This window comes from Armigeres subalbatus, chromosome 2 (genome assembly GCF_024139115.2).
Source record: "Armigeres subalbatus isolate Guangzhou_Male chromosome 2, GZ_Asu_2, whole genome shotgun sequence".
Classification (NCBI taxonomy): Eukaryota; Metazoa; Arthropoda; class Insecta; order Diptera; family Culicidae; genus Armigeres; species Armigeres subalbatus.
Window position 1 is genome coordinate 301,994,607 of NC_085140.1, and position 14,490 is coordinate 302,009,096.

General features: G+C 40.1%; 1 protein-coding gene across 1 annotated transcript in view; it reads right to left on the minus strand.

Moving 5' to 3' along the window:
- LOC134212498 (cytosolic 10-formyltetrahydrofolate dehydrogenase) overlaps positions 1 to 14,210 on the minus strand; it is a 14,417-nt gene extending 207 nt beyond the window's left edge. The window contains exons 1-2 of the mRNA XM_062690432.1: positions 14,040 to 14,210; positions 44 to 2,741 (exon numbers count right to left, since the gene is read on the minus strand). Coding sequence (XP_062546416.1) covers positions 44 to 2,741; positions 14,040 to 14,084 — 2,743 coding nt within the window. The 5' untranslated portion in view covers positions 14,085 to 14,210. The remainder of the gene's footprint in view (positions 1 to 43; positions 2,742 to 14,039) is intronic.
- Between the last annotated feature and the right edge of the window lie 280 nt (positions 14,211 to 14,490).

Sequence of the window (14,490 nt, forward strand, 5' to 3'; positions counted from 1 at the left end):
ACATTAGTAACCCCAAATAATAGCAATTATCTTGATGCCTTACCTAAGTCCTTTCCAAATCCACTCTGTTTGAACCCTCCGAATGGAGCAGCGACGTCCGTTTTATTGTACGTATTGACGAAGACAGTACCGGCTTCAACTTTATCTGCAAACAGCATAGCTTTCCTTATGTCTTTGGTAAATACACCGCTCGCCAGTCCATATTCCGTAGAATTGGCTCTTTGAACCAACGCATCGAAGTCACTGCTGTGAAATTTGGAAATCACCATGATTGGCCCAAAGGATTCCTCTTTCGCTATAAACATGTGGTCCTGAACATTGGTGAAAACAGTAGGCTCGAAGAACCAGCCTTTCATGTTTGGCACTCGTTTACCCCCGTAGACAAGCTTTGCCCCTTCCCTGACTCCATTCTCGCAATATTCCACCAGCTTATCCATGTGTGCCTTGTGGTTCTGTGGACCGTGTGCCGTTCCTCGATTGAGTGGATCACCAATCGTCATTGTTTTGATATTTTTCACGACCTTGCGTACGAATTCATCGTGAATCTTGTCCTCCACAAAGAGCCGACCTGCCGCTATACAGTTTTCGCCTTTGTTAAAGAACACGGAAGACATTCCCAACCGAACCGCTTTGTCGAGGTCACAATCAGCGAAAATGATCAGCGGGCTTTTGCCACCGAGTTCCATGGAACACTTTTTAATATTTGATTCAGCGCAGGCAGCCATGATTTTCTTTCCAATCGGTGTTGAGCCGGTAAAACCGAGCTTGCGTACTAAGGGATGCTCGGAAATGGCTTGTCCAGTAACTGACCCAGAGCCCGTAACTACGTTGATGACACCCGGTGGAAATCCTGCTTTTACGGTGAGCTCCGCGAATTTCAAAGCTGTTAAGGGACACACCTGTGCAGGTTTGATGACTACTGTGTTTCCGGCTGCAATACAGGCAGCCATTTTCCACGAAAGCATCATGAGCGGGTAATTCCAAGGTGTGATCAAGCCGCATACACCGATAGGCTCCCGCTTGGTGAATGTTAGTACATTGTTCGGTTTCGCCGGGTTTACAGGAATAGTTGATCCTTCGATCTTGTCCGTCCAACCGGCGTAATAACGCCACGCATCTATGGACATGCCGACGTGGGTTTTCAAGGCCAATGTATAGACAGCACCAGAGTCAATGGATTCAATCGTTGCCAGTTCTTCTTTGTGCTGTTCCATAAGGTTAGCCAGATTGTACATCAATTGACCTCTTTCTCTGGCAGATACCTGACTCCAAACACCTTTGAATGCTTCATGCGCACATCTGATAGCGTAATCTACATCCAACGCGGAAGCAGCTGCCACCTTGCAGATTAATTGTTCATTTGTAGGGTTAATAATATCAAGGGTCTTTTTATTTTCTGCATCTATGAACTGACCATTTACAAACATTTGTACTGGTACAGATATTGTCTTCTTATTCTCTCTCAGGATTACGGACTCATAATCTGGACCTGAACTCTCCTGACTTACTCCATTTCTTGTTCGACTTATGACTTCGTTCAAGAATTCCATAAAGCTTGGAGCCATGAAAAGATTTTCGTTTTCTAATGGGATTTCCAAAGCATCTTTTACTTCCTCTATTAGTCGGACGACATCCATCGATCCCGCTCCACAAGCAAAAAAATCTGTTTCTGCTTCGATCTCTACTTTCAAAATGGCTCTCCAAATTCCTTTCAAAATTCCTTCCATCTCCACTTCTCGCTCATTCAAGTCCAGCGGAACAATTTTCTTACCCGCTTGGCTGAACCATTGACTAGCCTGAATCATTTTGCTTCCCTTCTTCAAACGTTTCACCTTAACTAACTGCCCGTCAGAACCGGTGATAAAAACACCTTCTCGATCTACAAACGCTGGCCCCGTGGCTCCTTTGATCGTTACAGGTTTTGCGTTATCCAGCACGGCTGGACCACACAGTGATGCACCATGCAAGCGCACCGAAGTTTCGCTTCCATCATCTCCGATAATCACTGCCAATGCTCCAGGAACCGAATCCAGCCCTCTGATGAAATTGAAAATCTTCTCCGCTGGTTGGTTCAAATTGATAAATTGATTCTCCTCACGGAACAACGCCGGATCGTACGAGGCACCGATCTCCGTCTGTGTAATCTTCGGCGCAGTCCCATCCGCAATCATATCCACTGCCTCTACCATCGCTGTGATTCCTTCCGGATACAAAAATCTTTTGTACAACGAATCCAGCGTATCGTCACTAAATACCGGACATTGCCTCTGCAGCAGAATCGGTCCCGTATCCAGTCCATCATCAGCCCAGAAAATCGAAAACCCAGCCGTATTGTCCCCATCGATCAAGGTCCACGAGATGGCACTCGCACCACGATGCCTGGGCAGAATCGACGGATGGTAGCAAACGCTGCCGAACTTGGCCCCGTCGATCACCTCCATCGGAATGAACTGACTGCAAAACGGCAGCACGTTCAGGTTCGCACCGACCGATTGGTATTTCTCCAGCACCTCCGGGATGGGGACACCCTTGCGGCGCCATGCCGAGATTTTGAAAACCGGAATGCCGAGCTGCCGGGCAGTCGTGGCAAGAATATCCTCGCGGCTTCCCTTGTCGGCAATGGTGAACACTCCGACAACGGTGTGATGATGCTCGAGCAGTACCTCCAACACTTCGGCAGCGAAATTGCTCTGTCCGATGATGGCTATTTTCAGGTCTTCGGGGTGACCATTGCCATTAATCTGGAATGATATCAGAAGGAAAATATGTTGAATGACGGTACAGGTTCAGGTTTGTTTTGAGAAGGTCAAGTTAGATTCACTTATCAGAAATGCTGTACAAGTATTGATAAAGAATATAACTTTTATTTATTTGATTTACGTCGATGAATGTAGATTTAGAGTAAACAAGTGAAATCTCAGTCGACTTAGTCTTCTAAACCAAGAGATAATTGTGGTTTAAGTGGGTTTAAGGTTCCCCCAAACACGCGATTCTATCGCTTGTCGCAGCCATTCTGTCGCCGTAGGTATGGAAGCGTAAATCGAACATTGCAACAACCCAACGATAGAATCGCGGCGACTTGCTGTCGCCGTCACGGCGATGAAATCGCTTAGGTCTGGGAGAGCCTTTAATCCTATTGTTGTCAAGGTTTTTAAGCCCTATTGCGCTCAATGTTTCAAAATGCTAGATCTTCAACAAATCCGCATAATTTCTCCTTCTTGTTTTAAAATTGTTAATATATTCAAAACGATCTATTTTGCAGGTTTCAATTTAATATCAATGTCTTCTTTCCTGAGGAAATATGAGCAAAACATAACTTGAAAGAAGGAAATACAATCGCAAATAAATAAATACGTTATCAAACGAATGGAACATAAATCACAAAAAAAATCGCAGTCAACCGACCCCCAGCACAGTGCACGATGGGCTACGCCGTGAAATTAGCAGGAAAAAAATATTTTCACCTTGAAGGTGATATTTTAAGAACAAAGTGTCTTCAGCAAAGCCAAGGCTTATTATTTCTAGACCAACATTTGAAAAGGGCGTAACAGCCAAAATTTATTCGTTCTGATTCTTCGTCCACATATATAGCTTTATATGTAGACGAAGAATCGAAAGGAATAAATTTTGGCTGTTACGCCCTTTTCAAATGTTGGTCTAGATTTAAGCTTTATTCTGAAGTTTGTTGCAACAGGGTGGTCCCACTACATTTTGAAATAAAATTTATAACTTCTATATTTCTAATTTTAGCATTGTACGATGTTCTTGAAAGTTGTTCCTTATTTAATTGTGAGGCACTTTGCTGAAGAAACCATTGTACGTCGTTTGTATAATTAGTTATGATAATTTTAAAGAATAATGTTAGAGTGACCCCAAAAAATCAGTATTTTGATTGTAACTTTTTAGTTTTAAATTTGATCAAAGTGACGTCTTCCACCAAAGTTTTAGAGCACGTTTGCACGTTTTGGTTTTATAACCAAATGAATACATTGGTGGATTGCAGAGATATTACTGTTTTTCCTGAAAACATCCGCCATTTTCAAATGCCTGTATTTTTGAATGGGGAAGAAGGGGGATCCATTTCTCCCTGGGTTAGACAAAGGAAGGGCTAAGGATTGCTCTGCATATTTTGAAACTGGCTTCCGAAATATTTTCCGCGCCAAATTCGCGCCGACTAAAATCAAATCCGCACCATTTTCGCGCGTCATGAAATCAATTCCGCGCTAAATTCCACACAAATACACGTGAAATATCAATTTTGGTTACCAAAATTTACTGAACGTCTACTTTCGAAGACCAGTAGGGCATAATTTAATTTGGCGTTTTTCCATTAATCTGGGAAGTATGCCAATTGAAAACATTTGTTAAATAAATTAACCAAAAGGGATAAAGAGCTCTCAGCAAGTTTTTTGATAAGTATGTAGAAAATACCATCATCACCCGGGGCTTTCATATTTTTAAATTTTCTAGTAATAGATCTCACTTCATCCAAATTAGATACGAGAGCATTATCCATATCACTTTTGGTATCGAGAGGAATATCAACATCAAAATTCCCATCGATATACGTTTTATATAAATCCCAATCAGCTCTATGATAATTAAAAGTAGAGCTGATTGGATTATAAATGGCTTCTTGTGAGATTTCAAACGTCACAGGAAGGTGATCAGAGTCAAAGTCAGCATGAGTTACCAATTGGCCACACAGCTGACTTGAATCCGTTAAAACTAAATCAATTGTAGAAGGATTTCGACTGGAAGAAAAACAAGTTGGTCCATTGGGATATTGAATAGTATAATATCCCGCAGAACAATCTTCAAATAAATTTTACCATTGGAATTGCTTTGAGCATTATTCCATGAACGGTGTTTGGCATTGAAGTCACCAGGATTTGTTGCGAGTCAGAATTTGAAGATCAGCTTTCAACAAATTCTTTTGCTGCCTATTGCATTGAAAAGGCAAGTAGGCTGCAATGAAGGAAAATTGTCCAAAATTTGTTTCAACAGAAACTCCCAAGGTTTCAAAAACTTTGGTTTCGAACGAAGAAAATAATTTATGTTTGATACGTCTATTGATGACAATGGCAACCCCACCACAGGCGCTGTCAAGACGATCATTTCTGTAGATAAAATAATTTGGATCTCTTTTAATGGAGAGTCCTGGTTTTAAATAAGTTTCTGTTATAATGGCAATATGCACATTATGAACTGTTAGGAAGTTGAATAATTCATCTTCCTTACCCTTTAGAGAGCGGGCATTCCAATTTAGAACTTTCACACAATTATTTGGATCCATTGAAACGGAGTCCGATAACAACTTTTTGTGTGTACTTACTTTTTGTGTGATGCAATTTTTCAGTTAAAAATCAAAATCGGAAGCAGTCATGCTACCTGAATCGGCAACATGACCGTTATTACCCGTCGAATCTGGGATCCGATTGGAATTTCCCGTCATCAATTTTGCAAGGGAATTCAAAACTTTTTTGCGTGAAGGGCATTCCCAGAAATTGGATTTATGATTGCCCCCACAATTTGCGCACTTAAATTTATTGGAATCTTCTCTCACAGGACATGCGTCCTTGGCGTGAGAGGTTCCACCACAAATCATGCATTTAGCATCCATGTGACAATGTTTGGTTCCATGACCCCACTTTTGGCACTTACGGCACTTGGTGGGGTTTTGAAAATTGCCCCCAGGCCTGCGGAAATGTTCCCATGTAAGACGGACATGAGACATAATACAGGCCTTTTCAAACTTTTCATATTATTTAGTACACTTTTGTTAAAATGAACTAAATAAAATTCTTGAGAAATGCCCCTCTGGGAAGTACCAAAGTGGGATTTCTTTTTCATCTTAATTACTTGGACTGGTGAAAATCCAAGTAATTGAGAAATTTCAGTTTTAATCTCATCCAGTGATTTGTCATCACTGGGGAGACCTTTCAAGACGACTTTGAACAATCGCTCAGTTTTGTCGTCGTATGTGAAGAATTTATGGCGCTTCTCAGTTAAATACTGAAGAAGACGTTTGCGATCGTCAAAGGATCTCGGCAAAACGCGGCAGTCACCGTTCCTAGCAATCTGAAATGAAACCTTGATCCCCTGAAGGTTACTCAAGATTTCATTCCGAAAGCCAGAAAACTCGGCAACAGATACCACAATTGGCGGAATCCTATATTTCTTCGCATGAATCGAATCACCTGGGCTAAAGGAAGATTCAATTTGCTCAATTTCATCATTAATCAAATCGAACTGATTGCTCAGTTCGATAGGAGAAGAAGCAATGTCAACATTAGATTTAGAAGGAATATCTGAAGTCTCCAGCTTCCTTCTATTTTTTCCGCGCTTGGGCAGGACGGTCTTGAAACCTTGTTTCTTTGAAGGAAGTGGAGAATTCAGAGACTCCCCCTTCCTCTTGTTTTTGTCAATGCTCATTGATGAGCGTGGTGACATTCTAAGAGGTTTTTCTCAGAACGGTGTCTTTGCAGGTTTATCATCGCTTGTCAGAATTTCACTTCCGCAAACGTGTCCAAGGTCCAACGTAAAACGAAGGCAAGGGTCCAAGCAAAGATCGTAACGGGATCAGTAGGTACAAATAGCGCTGAGAAGCACGGTTGAAATTAAAATAGCTCCGAAGAGTATTAAAAACTTCCTTCTGCAAAGAGAGAAAGAACCGCACAGCACGAAAGCACGATGCGGTCTGGTTCCATTTGGTAATAATATTAGGTAGCCCATGACAACGTGCGGCTTCCAATATTACATAGAAAGACACGTTTTCGAAAGCACCTTCAATATCTAAAATAGCACCCAAGCACGATTGCTTTTGAGTGAATGCTTTCTCGATATCGTACACAACCTTGTGTAGAAGAGTCACGGTAGACTTCCCAGATTGGTAAGCATGTTGATTAACATGAAGAGGCATGTTTGCCAAACAGTCATCTCGAATGTGATGATCGATAATACGTTCTAAGCATTTCAGAAGAAATGAGGTCAGACGGATGGGTCTAAAACTCTTTGCTTCTTCATACGAAGCACGTCCTCCTTTTGGGATAAACTCTACAGTGACATCCCGCCAGGATATGGGAATATACCCAGTAGCAAAGCTGCATACTAAAAGCTTTTTCAAAACATGTTTGATATGCAAATAACCTCTCTGAAGTAGAACGGGATAAATCCCATCCTTCCCTGGAAATTTGTAGGGAGCAAAACTGTTAAGTGCCCATTGAATCGATTCAGTAGTTATGATTCTACGTTAGGGTGGCTCAAAAAACACTTTTTTAAATTTTTTGATGGGCCGCACTCTTATTCGGTTCTATTTGATGCCCTGATGCTCTGGACAAAATTTCAGCCAAATCGGCCAACGTTTGGGCGGTGCTAAACTCGTTGGAAGTTTATATGGAAAAAATGTATGCAGAAACATCCAAAAACATTTGCAGTTGGACGGCACTATTTACGATCAAGAACCATGATACTCATTCAGATCTCGTAGAATTAAATACAGAATGTTATGCTGAAAACCGCGGGAAGATTAGAGTTTATTAGGCAAAGATATTAGCATTTTACTGGAGTGTTGCAGGGATGAATTTATTTCTTTTCAAAGGTAGAAGAAACGAAATTTGCTCAAACCCCACTTCAGAGAAATGCTAATAACTTAGCCGGGCAAACTCTAATCTTCTCGCGGTTTTCTGCATAATATTCTGTATTAAATTTTTCAAGATCTGAATGAGTATCATAGTTCTTCATCGTAAGTTGTGCCGTCCAACTGCAATTTACTGTTTTTGTATGTTTCTGCATACATTTTTGCATATAAACTTCCAACGAGTTTAGCACCGCCCAAACGTTGACCGATTTGGCTGAAATTTTGTCCAGAGCATCAAGGCATCAAATAGAACCGAATAACCGAATAACCGAATAACCATCTAAAAAAATGAAAAAAGGTTTTCCCATGCTAATTTGAGCCACCCAATTCTACGTGCTTGAGCCCAAGACCCATAGCTACATGAAAAGACATCAGGATCATCCGAAGATGTTATATCGACACATCCAGGGAAGTGCGTATCAAATAAGTGCTCTAACGATTATTCATCAGAAGAAGTGTAGTCGCCATTTAGCTTGCGAATTTCGCCAACTTGGAAATCCTTGGATCTCGCAAGAATTTTATTCAATCGACTGGCTTCACTCAAATTAGAAACATTTGCACAAAGATTTTTGCAGCCGGATCGTTCAGCAGATCGTAGAGCCTTCTTGTAAGCTTTGCGAGCCAACTTGAAAGAATCCGTCACTGTTGAATGGCGTCTGTTCCAAATCTTTCTACACTGTTTCCTTCTTCTTCTTCTTCTTATTGGCATTACATCCCCACACTGGGACAGAGCCGCCTCGCAGCTTAGTGTTCATTGAGCACTTCCACAGTTATTAACTGCGAGGTTTCTAAGCCAGGTTACCATTTTTGCATTCGTATATCATGAGGCTAGCACGATGATACTTTTATGCCCAGGGAAGTCGAGACAATTTCCAATCCGAAAATTGCCTAGACCGGCACCGGGAATCGAACCCAGCCACCCTCAGCATGGTCTTGCTTTGTAGCCGCGCGAATGCCGCGAATTCCACCAAGGGGTTCCTCTTGAGGTTTGATCAAAGAAGATGTAGCGATGGTCAGATATCGATTCCTCATCTGACACATGCCAATTCGTCAATTCGTTACTGATTCTATTGGAGCAAAGGGTTATGTCTAACACTTCTGCTCTATTAGATACCATAAAGGTTGGGCGATTGCCTATGTTAAGTAAACTAAGTTCGGTACTACTTAAGTATTCCATCAAGCTGGAGCCTCTCAGATTGATATCCGAGCTACCCCAGATGATGTGATGAGCATTAGCATCACTGCCGACAATTAGCGGGAGGCCTTTTGAAGTGCAATATATGACAACTCGTTTGAAAGCATCCATAGGGGATGGTTCATCATGTGGTAAATAAACCGAACATTAGACGTATTTCCTGACGGGGGTTCCGCCAGCTGCATCAATTGTGATAGCACATACATCTCTGGTTGTTAGTTCAGAGATAAGTGTAGCAACAATAGCATTGTTAACAAGCACACATGCACGCGGCATTGATTGAGAGTTTGCCATTTCTTTACTGAAAGCAGCAAAAACCGGGTTCACTAGGTTACCTTGGTAGAAGCTACCCTTGCGAAAATAGGGTTCCTGCACCAAAGCCACTTGGGATTTGCCATTTTGCATAAGTCTACAAAGATTAATCGTTGCTGTTCTTTTATGCTGAAGATTGATTTGAGCTATCTTAACTGAAGCCATTGCAAATTAAGATAATGCACTCCACAACTTCAGCATTAATATGAACAGCAACGATGAAACCAAATTGGTATCTTATCAAGAAAGTCAAAGACGAAACACAGTGTACAATGTGTATAACGCATGTGTCCTGGTGCTTCACAGGCTCCGTTAGCGATTAGGTTCTTTTTAGACCCCCTAACCATTCATTCATAGGCACGGTAAGCATAAAGCCGCATCACACCAAGAATTTGGGGTCACCTGTATGGTGGACTTCTACCACCGGAACAGGCAATCCGTAGCGTTATTCTTAGCCAGATAACTGGCTGCCGACACCACACAGCTATCTTGGCTGTTCCGGGAGAGAAGTTGACATTGACTTTACGCCAACTCTCAATGTGGCCGAACAGCCTACTGGTACACCACTGTTACTGGCACAGCCACCCTATTAGTTCCAGTTTTATTTCATGTGTTTACAATTTCCGAAGATTTTTTTTTCGAAAATTGCCTAGACCGGCACCGAGAATCGAACCCAGACACCCTCAGCATGGTCTTGCTTTGTAGCCGCGCATCTTACCGCACGGCTAAGGAGGGCCCCATGAAACCATAATGCCAAATAGAAGATATAACTGGACTGTTGACAATTAGTAAATAATAATGTTTGAATGAAAATTCTGGGTTTATTATCATTTGAGATCAAAATTTGGGAAGATGTCGCCGGCAACAAATCGTCTACTGTTTTCAAGTGAAAAGTTTTCACATGAAATTTGCAATCATTTTTTTTAATCTTTTGTTTATTTGAGAGGTTAATTTGCTTTAAAGCGCTACGGAGCCGTAATCATGTTCCTAAATTTGCAATCATTATCGTCTGCTAATGATGCAGCACAAAACAAGATCTTTGAAAGCAATTAATCTTGTAGTGTGTGCTCCCAAATCTGATTTTATATCAGTTCAGTTTTATACCATGGTATGTATATAAAAATTTAGAAATAGTGGATTTTTTTTTTTATTTGGATTTGGATTTTTCGATTCAAATTCTGTTAAAACCTTATTTCATTTAAGAGTAATGTAAACATTCTAAAATGCACAAAGATACAGTGAGTCCAAAAAGTATTCGTTCAGCTGTGTGTTTGCTAGAAAATGTCAAAGATAGAATTTGGTAAGCTCAAAAAAATAAAACTATCGATTACATTGTGTAGTAAATTAATCAATTCATCTTTATTGTTAAAAATCAAACAGAAAAATAAAACAATAACAAAAACACAGGTAACAAAACATAACAATTCATTAAATACGGGCTCAAAAAGTATTCGTCTAGTCAGGTTTAGCGCGCTTTTGAAACGAAAACAGGAGTTGTAGAATGGAATTCAATATGTCGTTGGATTCCCCTGTGTATCTATGACGGGCTGTAGTTCTTGTGGCATGGAACTGACCAAATTAGCCGTAATGGGGGACGGAATATTCTTCCATTTTTCTTTCAACACTAATTTCAATTCGTTGTTGTTGGAAATATGACTTTCACGAATTTCACGAAAAGTTTGTCGTCCAGAACGTTCCGAAAGAGTTAAATTGGATTCATATCTGGGATCTGAGGAGACGTTTTGAGTTGATTGGGGTATTATAGAGTAGCTACAGCTTAGTACTTTGGGCTGTGTGCTTGAGGTAATTATCACCCCGTAAGATGTATGTTCCCTGTAAGCCCAATTTCCCAGCACTGGCGTTCAAATTTTCTTTCAAAATGCGGATGAACATTTTGTGATACATAATTCCTTCAATAATGTGAAATTTTCCCGCACCGGTTGCGCTCAAGCACCTCAGAGACCATGACGGAGCCCTACCATGCTTCACTGCTAAAAAAAGATTCAGCGGCTGTATCTCAATATTCATTTTCCGCCATACCATACATCGGCCATTTGATCCAAATATGCTGTACTTGCTTTCGTCAGATAACATGACTTGATTCCGAAAGTCATCCTTCTTCCAGCGATATTTTTAGCTGAAATCGAGCTGTTTTTGATAATTTGATGGCTCACTTGAATTTTCTTCCGTGATACTCGCCCATTATACCCATACTTTTCACAGGTATTTCTGTTCGTATTGGTTCATATCTGAGCACTTCTTCTCTCCAACTCACTTGCCTATATGGGTGAACTCGTTTTAAAGGATTTTTTTATTTTCCGCACAATAAATCGCTCATCGTTTTCAGTTTACCATCGCTGACGACCACTCTGTTATTTGTTTTGATAGATTTTTGTGGCGCTGGTGCGATCAGTCACCAATTAAATGGTTGAATTCTTGCTACCTTTGGCCTACCCACATTTCTTGCAAAGTCATAAGTCAACTTGCACTAATTTTGCAGACGTAGAACAAGTTTTTTTTTCATTTTGACTCATCTTTTTACTTTTCCCACCCATGGTGCTTCTATTTTCCGCGCCAAGTTCAAACAAAACTAAAACATTATTTGATCTGTCATTGAATATTGACAAAAATGTTGCTAGACATCACTAGAGTGTACTAGTGTAACTACATGCGAATAAAACTATTATATTCGTGTTTTACTCGATTATTTTCTGAATAGACGAATACTTTTTGAGCGAGCGAAATTGACGAAATTTAGATATTCTCTACATACCAGAAAAAGTAATTCAAATTTCTATTTGCTTTTGAATAATAATCATGTGTTGATAAGTTTTCTACCAAATTTAGAAGAAAGTTTTTTGATTTCACTTCTATCACGCCCAAGTTTTACATTTTACTAAAGAATATGCAGCTAGACGAATACTTTTTGGACCCACTGTATGCATTTCAGATTTGTAATCGCAAAGTTTTTACGGTAGCAGTTTTCCAGGTAGAAAGAACTAATACAAAAAGTTGTTCGAAAAGGCTATCATAAATGTGCTGTCCAATGAGAGCTTGAAGTAGCTCGAATTTCCTCCCTGCCCTGCTCATACCCATTTGTTGACAAAAAAGAACGAGCAGGACGGAAACAACTTCGAGCTGCTCATTGGACAGCACTATTTCCTTCCAAATTCAACCTTTTTATAGGAGATTTGGAGACCCATAGTGTTATGTACAATCAGCTCGACGAACCGAGCTATTGTCTGTATGCTCTTGTATATGTGTTTGTGCATATGAGGCATGCAAAAAGTTTAGTCAAATTTTCATCCTCAACCGACTTCAATGGAGTACAAGAAACATCTGCTATGGACAGTATGAGTCGGTCACGTTCTTACAGTCAATTTAGGATTAGGAGAAGAATATTAGTTTCAACCTCATTTCTGTAAGAGACCGAGGAATGCTCTGCATCTCCGTGAGCACCACGGGAAAGGAATCTTTGGTTAGTCGAAAAGGTAATTCATGTGGAACCACCTTGGTAAGCGACTAAAAATGTATTGCAAACTAAGTTATTTTAAAAACTCGAAGACGAAAACCATGTTTCAAATCAATCCAACGCAAAATCAATGTGCTTCGTTTAATAAGCTTCTACAGCATGAACGATTCTGCACTGAATAATATTGTGTTCTTCGATGCAGACATTAATTCTTTAACTTCGTGTTCTCCCGCATTACCTGGCGTAACCAGCATCAACACGATTGATGGCACACTGATTAAATAAATTTTTACTCTGCTAGGCAGAATTTGTTTAGTTGGCGTTTTCCCGGACTGGGTTTATGTAGTAATCCATAAACATTAAGTTCATGATTTTGTTCAGCGGCGAAGCCAAAATTTTTGATAATTCACGACCGTTCGAGACAGTATGGCTTAAGATTAAATTTGTTTAGAGATTCCGCGGAATTCCGTAAAGTTTCGTTATAAGCTAGTTTTTTTCTGGCGAAATTTTTATAATTTCACAACACAATATGAAATTAAGAAATCAGATTTCGATTTCAGGATCGTCCTCATGCTTCCGGATAGGGGTGACTTTCGCTGACTTCCTGACACTGAATAAAGATCAGCGAAAAGTTTGTTAATTTTCTAACCATACATATAAATTTAAAAGTAAATTCCAATAATCATCACTCATTGATGTACAAATCAAAAAGAAAGCACTGAGTATTCAATAGTATTGATTGAAATCGATTAATAGTCAAAACTCTGTTTATAACTATATTCTTTCTATTGTACATCAAGCTCTAAAACTGGATTTTGAAACTATGTATGTTTGAGATCTTCAGATAGCTATTTGAAGGTTTTTGATTGTTACCGATTTTTTTTCCTGTTTGATGACATCGTCTTTTAAAGTGAAACTTGTCACTTTAACGGAATTTCTGGTTCTTCCGTTTGTAGGGTAAAAAAACTCACTTTGATTCCACACATGCATCGCTAACGAAAATTGGTACGAAAAAATGGCGAAGCACTAAACGTACTTCTGGATTAAACCCTTTTACGGATGTTCCAGACTTTCTGGAGGAACATGTTGTAGTCATTGAGATTTAGAAAGGCTCTCCATTTCATTCGTGCCATTGCCATGGATGGTTAAAACAAAAATGCAAATCTCTATTGGACAAATTTTTGAAATTGATCACTTTTACGGATGTTCTGAATCACCCAGAAGACTGTCTGCGGCCATTGAGTTTCACATAAGATTTACATTGGGTTGCACATATACATCAATAAACCAGAAAAAAAAAACAAAATATTTTGAAGGAGCAGATCATATTTTAAATTTTAAACTACTTCGAAATATATTATGAATATACTATTTTTAAAGAAACAAATGTCCCACGAAACAACATATATAAGTGTACTAACATATCCGTTCCCTTTTGCACCGTTTTGATCACTGTAGGCACTCATTTTTAAATCACTTTCACTTATTGAACTTCCAACCGTTGACCAATTTTCCAGAAGTTTCACCACATTCCACGTGGAACCGTTCACGAAGCACTGATCCAATTCAGTCGACGCCGACGTGAGTTGTAAGACGACTGATCCGCTAAGTCAACCCCAGCCGGTCCTTTATAGAGCTTCCCAGCTAGTTTATTATTTGTAATGATGCACTGACTGTGTGTTCGACTTCTATAGACGATCATTGGTGGGGTGCTCGTTCTGAACTTGGGGACCAGACGCCCGGCCTTATCAATTTTGCCTTCTTGCTCTCGGGTGAAAGACGATGCGCAATCGCTAGAGCGGAGCGGGCAAGCAGCCATACATCACCGCCGGAACCGGATCGATCAAGCGCACGAGCCGAATTTTAGACAAA